This window comes from Salvia hispanica, chromosome 3 (genome assembly GCF_023119035.1).
Source record: "Salvia hispanica cultivar TCC Black 2014 chromosome 3, UniMelb_Shisp_WGS_1.0, whole genome shotgun sequence".
Classification (NCBI taxonomy): Eukaryota; Viridiplantae; Streptophyta; class Magnoliopsida; order Lamiales; family Lamiaceae; genus Salvia; species Salvia hispanica.
The window spans coordinates 38,006,029-38,019,069 of record NC_062967.1 but is presented as its reverse complement, the minus strand read 5'-3'; the positions used below and the strand labels follow the sequence as shown (position 1 = coordinate 38,019,069).

Sequence of the window (13,041 nt, the reverse complement as noted above, 5' to 3'; positions counted from 1 at the left end):
TCTCTCACTTTCTGCTTCTTGTTTTCTGCACTCAGCCTCTATCACCTCTCTCTCAACACGTTTTATGAAATAATATCACTAAAATAGAATGATCTTCAAAAAGGATTTAAAAGTGCTCTTTGCCTTTTACCATCTTTTGCACAACTCTCTCTCCACTATCTCCGACTCACGTCTTTTGTTCTTCGTCTTTCACTCTCTCGTATGACACCTGCTCCGCCTCATTTACGGTTTCCACAATGATAGAACATGTATTTATAGACAACGATCACCAACAATTTCTAAAACCTTTCAAATGCAACTATACATCACAAAAAATGAAAGAACATTTATCTATATATTAATTTATGATATAAATAAAAAACGTTAGAAATCATGTATAATCATATTTAATTCATAATCTTAAATGATTATTATTAGCTAAACCCTAAACCCTAGTATCAACCCCGTGTGTTGATAAGTAGTACGATACGAAATATAAAATCATAAATATATATAACTTGGGAGTATGAATAAAGTGTGATATTAAAACTTTTAATTAAATTTATTTATTTGAAAGCTGAGGTGTGCAAACATATTTTAGTTAGGTATGGAAATTTAGAAAACATGTTATAGGTTACATATATTTACTTAATGCAAAGAAAAAAGAGAAAAATCCAATTAGAAAAATTTACACAAATTTCTAGAAATTCTCAATCCTTGTTTCTCCCTCATGCCAATTTTAACCATTTACAATTTTACACCATTTACATCCTTGTTTCTTAAAGATTTCTTACTAGTAGTTGCCGCTATCAGCTCGCTGTCAACGTCAGTATCTTCCATCTCAGCCTCACTCACTCTTTATTATAGTCACAACACCCCATGTCCTTCGTCTTTCATGGGACTTTTGATGACTCAGAAGTACTGTTAGGATGTAGATCATCGAGAAAGGTAAATCCCATAATTTCATTTTTTGCTGATAAGATCACATATTAGGAACATAATAATTGTACAAAAATAGTGCTTAAAATAGATCAATAATCACACTTTTTTTATAAAAAAAATTCAGTGATGCAACATGTATAGAGAATGCAATGAGGAAAGGAATTATAAGCTAGAAATGATACCATCCCGTTGGATACATGAAATTTTGCCAATTTTTGGGGAAGTTGATTACCGTGGGAGGAAGTATAATGTATGATGTGTGAATATTTGGTGTGTGAATATTTGGAGTTGTGAGATAATATAGGGCATGTATATATAGGCTTTTCTATTTACATTTATATTTATTATCATTATAAGCAATGTATAAATGGTTACACTAATTAAGGAGTAATATACTAATATTTATTATCATTATCATTATCATTATCATATTTATATTTATATTTATTATCATTATAAGCAATGTATAAATGGTTACACTAATTAAGGAGTAATAGTAGATAATATAATAAATATATACTCCACAAATTAGCTTAGCTGATTAGAAGAATTGTATAGTATAGTAATAGTATATTTTATTAATTATTAATTATTAATGGAATAAAGTCAAACATTGTTTAGTCCACACATTGTTAGTGTTACATACTTAATGGAATTAGCGTTACACTAATTTGTAACAGCCGCATCATTAGAAACGTACTAAAAATTATTGAAATAGATTCTTTATATATTTTGACTATAAATATGTGTCATTCATAAGCTTATGAGTTGCTTCTCCAGTTAAACTTCTCAATAGAATTTGTAATTTGTAATGACCAAACTCGGAGACAAGTCAAATGTCGTCAGCTTGGAATGCATTTTCCAAGACCGCATGGTAGGTGTTTTGTTATTTCTTATCCTATCAGTTTCTAACTTTGTTTTGCTATATCACAGCGTATTTCATTGCTTTTATATGATTATGATGGATCTTGCTATTACGCAGGATATTGAGAAGTTCAATATTGTCGGGATGTTGCCAGCGTATATAAGAGAAACGATGGAACTTAAAACGTTTTTAGTAGAATATTTTATGCGTGATTGAATTTGTTGTTCATACCTATTTTAATTTGAAAATTGTACACTCTTTGAGTTAGGTATCATAAGATCTTTAGACTTATTTCGAGATTACTCATATTTGTTAGGATCCTATTTTAGAATATTGGTGATGCTTTATGTATATGTTTTTGGATATTATTAAATTAAAGTCAAGAAATTCAAATGTGTTATAAAGATAATATTTATTACTCCCTTCGTAGTGTAGGAAGCGGAATGGATGGTGAAACGAGACATGGAATGAAGCTTGGATGGAGAACAAAGTCATTGAAAGACTGCCCAATTTGACAGACTGCCCACTTTGACAGCTTGCCTAGTCTGCGTCGCGAGTCCAGAATATGCTCAAAATGAGCCACCCGGCCAGGTGAATTTCATGCCTAATAATTCACGCGGCCGGGTACGATGACGCAGTAACTGCTGAGTTCCGTTTTTAAATAGTTTTGAGGCAGCTTTTGGGGGATATTCAGAGAGATTTGCACGAAAAATTATCAGAGGAAGAGAGGAGGAAGATTGGAGGGCAATCACTCAACTTCCATCACCCCGGAGGAGATTTGCTACCATCCACACATCAATTTCATGAGTTCTATGGTTCTTCTTTATTGTTTGTGGATGTGTAACTAAACTCTTACTTTGCTCCTAATTTGTGAAAGATGTGAATTACTTTTGGATTCTATGGATTAATATTAATTTATGATCTTTTTCTACGGTGCTTTTTACATTGAATTATAATTCCGGCCTGATTTATTATTCAATCGTGTCTTTTAGCCAATGTCTCTTTAACTTGGTTAAAAGGTGGAAACGTAAATAAAGAGTTTGAGATTTGTATTGTGTCCAGCATATGAATCTTGGATAAGTTGATTTACATGTCGTTACAATAATTGTTGGACATTTACTGTGCTTCCGTAGGAATGTTCAATTGATTTTGTAAATGAATCATGTACGTTGGAAATTAGAAGTTGGATTAGAGCTTACTATGCTTCCGTAGAAGTGATAATCCGATGAGTACGAATTTGATCTTAGTGTTCAGCAAGGTTAAATTCAAGCATCTGCGAACATGTTCAGTGTGAGTAGAATGAACGAGATATTTACAACTTTCATTAGATTCTGGGCTGTTTTGGCGGAAAACATTAACATTTAATGTGGAATCTTATGTTTCATTTTTTGGAAGCTTAGGTTAATGTCTCTTTTTGCAGATTTTTGGAATTACAAGTATTGTAGGGCGCGTGAGTATGTTTTAACTTCATTTGGGGTTTAAAAAGTCATTTTTGGTTGCAGGCCTATTTTAGTCTAATATCTGATCTATTTACATATCAGACATCACATTCGTATATATCTACTTACCTACATTTGCAAGAATCAACAAATTACAAAACTAAATCATAAATCATGCAGTAAATTCTTAAAATTTTTCCACTGCTATTTGCCTCTTTAATAGAACCAAAACCTGAAATTGAATTTGATTTGCACAACGGTTAAATTCAGAATTTGTAAACAACTTATATTTAAATTAACATATAAAATTGCACAAACAAAGAAAATATTAAATCGACATAAAATCTGCCAGTAAAAAGAAAATAGGCTCGAACAAAATTTCTCATAAATATTAGTAGAACTTTTTCATCAAAGATACTCCCTCCGTCCCACATAATTTTACCCAATATTTCATTTTGGGCCGTCTCACATAATTTTACCCATTTCACTTTTACCATTTTTGGTAGTGGACCTCATATTTCACTAACTCATTCATACTCACATTTTATTATAAAACTAATACTTTAAAAGTAGTACCCACATCCCACCAACTAATTCAACTCACTTTCCATTACATTTCTTAAAACCGTACCGGATCAAAGTGTGTAAAATTATGTGGGACGGAGGGAGTAAATAGCAACTATTTCTATTTTAAAAGAAATTTGAAATTCAGAACTCTCTATACCCTATTCATGCTTGGAAATAGGATTATTACTTGATAAACACTGGCAACAACCAAGGAATCTTCCATTTCCATGTTTCCAAAGCTGGCATTTAAACTTTTTATTAATGCTTTTGTACCTGAAAATGAATATCCCATTGTAAATATACAATAAATCCATTAATTCAGCTGAGCATGTTTATGCATAATACATTTCTAATAGAAAGCTGGAAGGTCCCTTCATTATTATATTCTTTTTGGGAACGTGCTGTTTTTTTTTATTAAATAGCATGCTCACCATTTATTACCCTATAAATACTCTTTCCTATCTCTTTCACAATCACTAAGCAATATCAATCCACAAGTTCATCAACAAGTTTAGCAAGTAGTAATTGAAACTCAGTTAGGCGAATTAGGTATTTCAGTTTCTTTTCAAATTTGTGCACAACATTTGTGGATGAATGTTGTTCAGTTTTTCATTCCTCTTCTTTCTCTCATGTCATTTTCTCTATATTTAGTTCGGTTTAATTACTGAGTTAGTCTTCACCTTATTAGTATTTATATGTAGATGCTTCCTATTGCTTCCATGTGTATCTTTTTTTTGTACATCAGTACCTGCACAAAATAACATATTATCTCAAAATATGTTTATTTTACTTTGAGTAATATCTCCTGCCACTCATATTAGTAGATCAGTTTATGCACTAAATAATCATATTATGTCCTTATTTGTGGATGATTGTTCAGTATGGTGGTTAGTATCTATCTATCATCACATTTTCCTATTTTCAATTTAGTTTGATCAGATTAGTTTTTACCTCATTAGAGTTTATATGTATCTTCTTCCTTTTGCTTCCAAGAGTATCCTTTTTTTTGTACATCAGAATCTACACAAATGAAACATATTATCTAATTATATGTTTATTGCACCATCAGTAATATCTACTGCCTCTAATATTTCCCATTTTTACATTAGTTTTGAGACTATTTCTATCATCCTACTCTTTGGTCAACTATATTACCAAAAGACATTTTTGTCTAATTTGAAAATTTTCAATTCAGTTTAATGAGTTGGTCAATTACCTATTGAATATTTGTTATTAATCTGCTTTGTCTTTGCTGCCACTGTAATCTTCTTTCATGTAGATGAGTCCCTGCATAAAATAATGACATTTTCTTTACTGAAGGTGAATAGATGTTGTTTTGGCTTCTGACTTTTGGGTTTTTTAATTTCTTTGAATGTTGTCTTTTGTCTTGATCTGCGCTAATCTATGAAGCTAGAATTCCTATTATATTCTGATTCATGCAGTTCAGTTCTTGGAGGGATATTCATGTAGCTGATTTGGAGAAATGTAATGTTTTGTACTGTCTTAAATCTCAATAATCATAATGAAGTTTCATATGCATATTATCTTTAATATTCTAAATTATAAACAAGAAATAGCTTTTTTGTTGATTATTAATCCTTCAAAGACATTACTTAGATAATTTATTATGAGTCATAGTTCAACACATAAGAAGCAAACAACTCATTGAAGTTATTTATGTACCATGTATAGCAAACATCTTATGCAGTCCTAAAGGATGTAAATTAGACATTTGTAATCAACATTATATTATGTTATTTGTTATCAAACTTCATATGGTATAGCTTTAAAGTAGTTTATAATCATTTATAAATTTCTGGAAACACACATGCAGGTATATCTGACAAACTATTCCATACATTCTCAAAGCATGTCAGAGTTAAATTATATTACTTACATACTAATTTAATACTTGGTAAATTACCTTCACTGAATTTGCTTCAAGTTGGTGGCAGGAGACTCAAAATCCACCGTACTTATTCCTGCCATAAAAGAAGAACTATTTAAATAAAAGAAATTTATACCATATACAAATCAATGTTAGTTATATAAATAATGACTAAGTCAAATTATTCTCAGCTTTTAAAACTGGAGCATGGAAATTAAAATATGTGGTTGCTGTCATCACAATTTATGTTTTATAGAATGCATTATTAAATAAATTAAGGCACAATTTTTTTATGGCAGTAATATGTTTATATATAGTTAAGAATAGCTATTTTTAAACAGCATGCTTAGTACGGAGTATTTTTTCCCCCTAAAAATACCATACCCACTTCACAAAGATTTTACCATCACTCACACTCATTTAGATTACACAAGTGAAAATTCAGTTACCACCCGTTTCTCTTAAAAATTACCTCTTTTTATTCTTTGTTTATGTTCTTTGCTATGTTCGAAGTTACATTTACATTTTTTGTTGCTGCGAATAGTCGTTTATTATGCCTTCACTTCTTAGCTGACTAAAGAACAGTTATTTTTACCTCCGCCAGTTGTTGTGCCTCCGTTCTGTTCTTGATCTTGATCTGCATTTTCCTGTGTTGAAGTTATTTTGGTAGTTTTGTCAGCTCTTTTGATGAGTATGAATAGAATACATATTTTTGAGCAGTAAGCGTGAATAATCAGTTATTGTTTACCTGATGTCACATAGAAGGTAAATGAATTAGGGTTTTTGTCGCCGACTCGCGTGGAGGCTGAGGCGATTTGTGTAGCCGTGGTCGCCTTTCCGCCGTCCACCGCCTGAGAACGGCCGATTTGGAGTCATCGTGACTTGGGTTTGTGTTGGCGGCGCAAATTGTGTGATAAAAGCTTTATATATTTTTGAGTCAATAATGTTTTAGAACTAAGTTTGATTACAAAGAAATGCAAAACTTACCCCATCTAATGTGAATTACCAGTTTACAATACCTTCTCAAACTTTCATTGTCAGCTATAATTTACAAACCACCATTATCCAGCAACCCTCAGCTTATGATGGATGTGTGGCATAAAAATGAAATTTACATTCATCATAAGACAATGGAAAAAGGCAGAATCATTATTTTCCACCTCATCGTTTATGTCTAAGAGCTCAAATAATACTCTTTAACTACCATATACTGGAAATGTTGCTCATATGATCCAACAACGAGTGAAAGTGTAGGTAATTACCAGAATCTCCGAACTAGAACTGCAAAACATAAGTTTCCAGAAGAATATTTAGCTTACACTGACTATTGGGTAGCTTTATCAACAGATGGCGGCTTGGGTTTCGATGAACCATATTTTACTGATCTCTCTGCAACTTCAGCAGAAGTAGACGCCTCGTCACGCTGTTTGCGGATCTTCTCTTGAAGAGCTCGAACTCTGTCTTCAGTTTTGCGCAGAGCTCTCCACCTGTAGGTCAGCCATAAACCAAAACCTCCGTATACAAGAATATAAGAGCCCCATACATAGGGGTAAGCCTCGACATCTTCTTTGGTTTTCCTATACCGCTCTTCAATTTTCTGTAACCACCCAACAGGCACAGGTTGCTCATTTTCCGTTCCAGTTAACTGCTCTTTTGCTTTTGGGTTGGTTGTCATCTCCTGGTTCACTCTGCCATAAATATTACTAATACTGATCACTTTATTTTCACAATATCATTTAATCCCATAAAAAAATACACTCACTCACAAATCACAATAGACCAACAAATAGAAAGAGAATGCATCCCAAATGGCAAATATTCCATGTAAAAAACAAGACTAACAGCAACAGCATGCTGACAAGAAAATCAAATACACAAGTCCAAAAACGTTGGAATTCTCTTTTCAAGTAAAAGGACGAATCCCAGATTATCAAGAACACACCAAATGAAATTTCCTTTTTGGTTCGTCCTCTAAAAATATAAATTTTCTATTTAAGGAAATTTCTCTCTCTCTCTAATGACGTGGGTCCATTTTCCACTATCACACTTTTCTTTCTATATCTCTCTTTGTTAACCAATCTTGCATTAAAACCTGTGTCGTTTCTAAAGTTTCTATTTTTAGAAGACGGAGGGAGTATCATTTATAAATTCCAAAAGAAACTTGAGAAGTTCAATTAATCTGGTCATCTTCCTGAAAGTAAAATTTCCCCCACTCCCTCACAAAAAAAAGCTTCTATTATAGGGGTGATATCAATGGACATGACGATCCACACTTTCCAAATCAACACATTTTAAGCAGCATAGAAGCTATGTAGCTGGAAAAAAAAAAAAAAATCAACAAACTCAAACAATTACGTATCTGAGCTAAATATATAAGGAGTTGGAAAATTAATGCAATAAACCCTAAGCCCTTATTCTCAATGCTAAATCCTAAATCCTAGCAATAAAAAGTGGAGCATCATTGCAGTCTCTCAGTCAATTTACTCGTCCAGATTTCCGTAATCGAAGTGAAGGCAAAGATCTATTTCATGGGTGATGTATATTTGATCAGCCGAAAAATGAACAAGAGAAAAATGTAATGCAAGCGAGAGAGGAGAGGAGAGGGGGTTTGGTTTACCTAGATTGATTTTCGGATTTCAGAAGCAAAACCCTGCAACAATTTGGGTATTAGTTTTGTGTATAAAACTCTTCGAGTGATTTAAGTTATTTTCTATTTTAATAAAAAAATTAAAATATTTAATCACTCTTATTTTATCTCATCATACTTCTTTCTAACACAATTTCTTAATTTTAATGCCAAAAAATTTTGACCCAACTTAATTGGAGACAAAAGGTATTTTTTTTTTAGAGTAAAGGCCAAAATTGATCCTAAACATATGCTCATTTTATGATTTTGGTCATATACTTTATGTTTTGAATTTTTGCATCCTGAACATTTCAACTCGGCTCACAGTTGGTCCTACACTCACAATTCCGTCAATTTTTAAACGATTTTAATCCGATTTTGATGGTTTTAACAGTCCCATTCGAGTTAAAATCGGGTTAAAACCGTTTAAAAATTGACGGAATTGTTAGTGTAGAATCAATTGTGATCCGAATTGAAATGTTCAGAATGCAAAAATTCAAAAAATAAAGTATATAATCAAAATCATAAAATGAACGTATGTTCAGGATAAGTTTTGACCTTTATTCTTTTTTGTATCATTTTCAAATCTCTATTTCTAAAAGGATTAGCAATGGAAGGGCCCTTCCATTCCACATCAGCATTTGGCCAAAGGGTCTATCTCCCTGCAATGAAAGGGCCCTTCCAGAGGGCCCTCCCATTCCATTTCATTTCTACCTCATTACTATTTTGTTTTAATTTTTTTGCACTTCTATATTTGATATGTTATCAAATTAAATAAATTTAAATGCAAAAATCATATAATACATGAAATAAATATTAATTGAACTCAAATATGTGACAATTTATTAAATAATTAAATGAAAACTTAAATATGTGACAACTGGGGAGTAATCAATTGCTAACTAATTAGAAATCCCAAAGACCAAATTTTAGTCATTAGATTATGAAATCTAGTGGTTGAAATAATGTCACGTGGATTATATTTTTAATTAAGAAAATTATTAAATAAAAATAAGGGGTATTAATGTCAATTCCCTCTCATTAAAATCATCTTAAAACTTTAAATTTACGTAACTCTCTCGATTTAAATTATTTTTTCGCAAAAAATATATCAAATTAAAGATAATTTTATAAGGATTCCAACGAGATTTCAATTGCATATGTTCCGACGACGTTCGGATGATGAAATTTGATATTTTTTATTTTAGTTTTTGTAAATGTTGATAACCAGATTTTTATCAACAAATACATCAAAAAATTTCAATATAATGCATATAAAATCTCAATAAAACCATGTAAAACTCTCAATAAATATGTGTTGATATTTTCTTGTACTAGTGTTGATATTCTTATATCATATTGTTGATATTTGTAATACACTATGTTGATATAAAAAAGAGTAAAGGCCAAATGTGGTCCCTAACATATGGCCGTTTTATCAATTTGGTCCTTAACATTATCTTTTTGATTATTTGGTCCCTCAAAATAAACTCGGACCCGAATCGGTCCTCACTTAACAGAACCGTCAAAAAATAGACGATGACAACAATTTGACTATATTAAATTATTAATGGTAATTAATTATACCTAATTATAATTCTCTTCCTATTAGCAAAATTGGAAAAAAGATAGTATCAGTTGCAAAATGAAATGAATAATTTGTAATTTAATAGGAATTAAGAATTATAATTAGGTATAATTAATTACCATTAGTAATTTAATATAGTCAAATTGCGGTCATCGTCTATTTTTTGACGGTTCTGTTAAGTGAGGACCGATTCGGGTCCGAGTTTATTTGTGAGGGACCAAATAATCAAAAAGATAATGTTAAGGACCAAATTGATAAAACGGTCATATGTTAGGGACCACATTTGGCCTTTACTCTATAAAAAAACACTCACAAAAATTATCATATGATAACATAATGACGATATTACCTTTTTGTTGATATTTTGTCTACTATTTATTGAGATTCGTAAGATTTAATCTTATCAACTCATTTTAAAATCTAAGGATGTAGATTTGGTCTCAATTTTGAATTAGGGTGCTATAAGTATTAAAAGATGACCCTATGACAACTTATTTATTTAGGGATGCTAAAAAACTGATACTACTATTTATTTAATAAATTTATTAGCCCACTGATAAGTCCAATTAGAATTAATAAAAGAAGTTTAGTTCACCATAATGGTTGGCTGATGAGGCTGATGGGAAAGGCCCTCCCATAGGCCAACCATTGTTAATGCTCTAAGTAATGGAGCAAATAGGAAATACTCCCTTTGTTCCCAAAGAATATGCACATTAGGTTTGACACGAGTTTTAATGTAATATTGGTAAAGTAAGAGAGAAGTAGAGAGAAAAAGTAATTAAATTTAAAGTATTGTTAGTGGAGAATAAGTCTCGCCCTATTAGAGTGAAAAGACTTTCTAAAATTAGAAAATGCATATTTTTATAGGACAGGCTAAAAAGGAAAGAGTGCATGGGGTTGACTCTCTCTATGTTCTTGTACAGTAGGTGATTTCATATAATTTTATTTTGTATAATAAGTGGAAAAAATTAAATTAAGAGAAAATATAAGATGAAATAATTACTCCATATTCTTTGAACAATAATATAATCGAGCTAGAATGAACAAAGATATGGCCATTTCCCGCGCTCAAGAGTAGAAATCCCTATTTCTCCCAATTACAGAAACCTAATTCTCAACACGCAGAGAAATTCATGGCGGCAAAAGTGTTTACTGGCGCGAATGTGTGCCTGTGGCCGAGTCTGGTTCCACCTGAGGTCTTCGACGCGCTGCACGACGTGTTGAACTTCAACGGCGCCCAGGTTTTCCTCAGCTGCGATCCCTCCCGCAATGGACCCAACGACTATCACGTCATCGCCTCGCCCGACCATGTACATAACTTTATCTGCTTTAAGGGAAATTTGAACTGCAGTTGCATTGGAAATTAACTGAGTTCATTTTTTTTGTTGTTGTAATGTAATTTTGCAGGAGAAATTTGAGTATCTTCGATCCAAGGACTGTAATTTGCTCGGTATGTTTGTACGCTTATGAAACAAATTTGAATCATATGTTTAAAAATGTTTTTGGGTAATTTTCGTGTATAGAGAGCTAAGGTTCAGTGTTGTAAAACTCATAGTAGGTGATGCAGTAAACCGCTTTTCATGCTTAACATCTTAGGTTAATTTGCAGTTTTTTTACTTTAGCTGGATCTTGGTTACTACCAGGTCCTCAGTGTGTGTTCTGTGCGAAAGAGCGCCGGAAGCTACCTAATCAGGGGTACACTTGCTGCATTGCATTTGATGGTGTAAATATAGTTGCATCTGGTTTTGACAAGGATGTAAAGGTACGGTGCCACTTAGCTCCTCCAATCCGTGTAGAGTAAAATAAGGGTTATTAGCATCCGTTCTTTTATTCTTGATTGAACATCAACTGAACTGTGTGTATGTCCGTCTTGTTGTCTACAATTAATTGTATTTTATAATTTACAACATTGTTTTTGTGAATTGTTACGAGTCTTGATATATTTGTGGTTCACGAGCGCTTAGAAGATTATGCTCTCCTTGTGGACGTATATCTCATGCTTAGCATACCAAATTATGTAACATGTTCTGCAGCTGTACAACCATCATCTTAACTTTCTATATTACCTATAATCTTGAATTTTCACATACCTCATCTTTTTGATTACTTACAAGCTATTTGTAAAACTGTTTTAGAATTGCATGTGCTGGAAACCTTTTTTAGGAGTTTACATTTCATTGTTATCACATTCATCAAGGGCAGTGTAACTCACCATCTCAAGTTTTTTCCTATTATTATATACTTTCAATATCTATTTCACATATTATATATGTTGCACATGATGAATTTTAGTTTATCGAAATGACTTGTAGGACGCCATTCGAAAGAAGGTCAATGCCATGGGAGGACAGGTGACGAAAAAAACATCATCAGATGTCAGTTTCATACTTGTGAAGGATGTCCTAGTCGAAAAATACAAGCTTTCCTTTTACTCTTTATTTTTCTAGTCCTGGAACTCATTGTGAACCTTTTAGTAACTTGTATATGAGGTTAGGGATATGACTGTAGTTAGCTAACTTCATAGACTTGATGTTTGCAGTTTAAGTCTTGTTAATGGATATAAAATGTAATATAAGGACCCAAGATACAACCTTATCATTAAAATCATGAATTGAATCCAAAGACAAGAGTTTTAGTTGTGTTTAATTATTTTATGACATCTTGTTCAATATTGAATATGATTTAGTTATTTTGTTTGATAGTTTGTTATGAGTTTATAATTTTCTGCTTTCTTTAATCTTCTGATAGGGGAATAGGTGTAATTCATATGCTTAATTGTGATGCATCATTAATCCATCAGTGTTGCTAGGAGTGTAGGGAGCAGAGAGATGGGGCGCTCTAATAGCCGAATTCTGTTTATATCTTTACCTTTAACATACTAATCAATTGAGTAGTATATTGTTTGAATGTTTTTGAAAATATAAAAATGCTTATTTATACAAATCAATTAGGTGGATGGATTTTGGTGTGAAAGGGCAATTTTTTATGTTATTTATTATACTATTTATGTACTAATGTCTAATTATGGTTTAAGATAGTTAACTAAGTATAAAAATACTTTACATATTTCAGAAAACTAAAAAAAAACTGGGTGAAAAACAATGAATTCACCTAGGGGAAAGAACAAAAAGTTGAAACAAGTTAAAG

At 31.9% G+C, this 13,041-nt stretch overlaps 1 protein-coding gene and 2 long non-coding RNA genes across 3 annotated transcripts; 1 reads left to right on the top strand and 2 right to left on the bottom strand.

The window, feature by feature from the left end:
- Nucleotides 1-4,472: 4,472 nt before the first annotated feature.
- Nucleotides 4,473-5,076, bottom strand: LOC125211718. Its single transcript, XR_007174558.1, has 3 exons — nt 5,009-5,076; nt 4,744-4,812; nt 4,473-4,540 (listed from the first exon to the last, which is right to left on the bottom strand). It is a non-coding gene; the product is annotated as an uncharacterized LOC125211718 (long non-coding RNA).
- Nucleotides 5,077-6,682: 1,606 nt separating this feature from the next.
- Nucleotides 6,683-8,345, bottom strand: LOC125216846. Its single transcript, XM_048118621.1, has 2 exons — nt 8,298-8,345; nt 6,683-7,368 (listed from the first exon to the last, which is right to left on the bottom strand). The coding sequence occupies exon 2, from the start codon at nt 7,353-7,355 to the stop codon at nt 7,005-7,007; it is 351 nt and encodes a 116-aa protein (XP_047974578.1). The 5' UTR covers nt 7,356-7,368; nt 8,298-8,345; the 3' UTR covers nt 6,683-7,004.
- Nucleotides 8,346-11,069: 2,724 nt separating this feature from the next.
- LOC125211708 lies at nt 11,070-12,231 on the top strand. Its single transcript, XR_007174557.1, has 3 exons — nt 11,070-11,204; nt 11,302-11,344; nt 12,207-12,231. It is a non-coding gene; the product is annotated as an uncharacterized LOC125211708 (long non-coding RNA).
- The last annotated feature ends 810 nt before the right edge of the window (nt 12,232-13,041 follow it).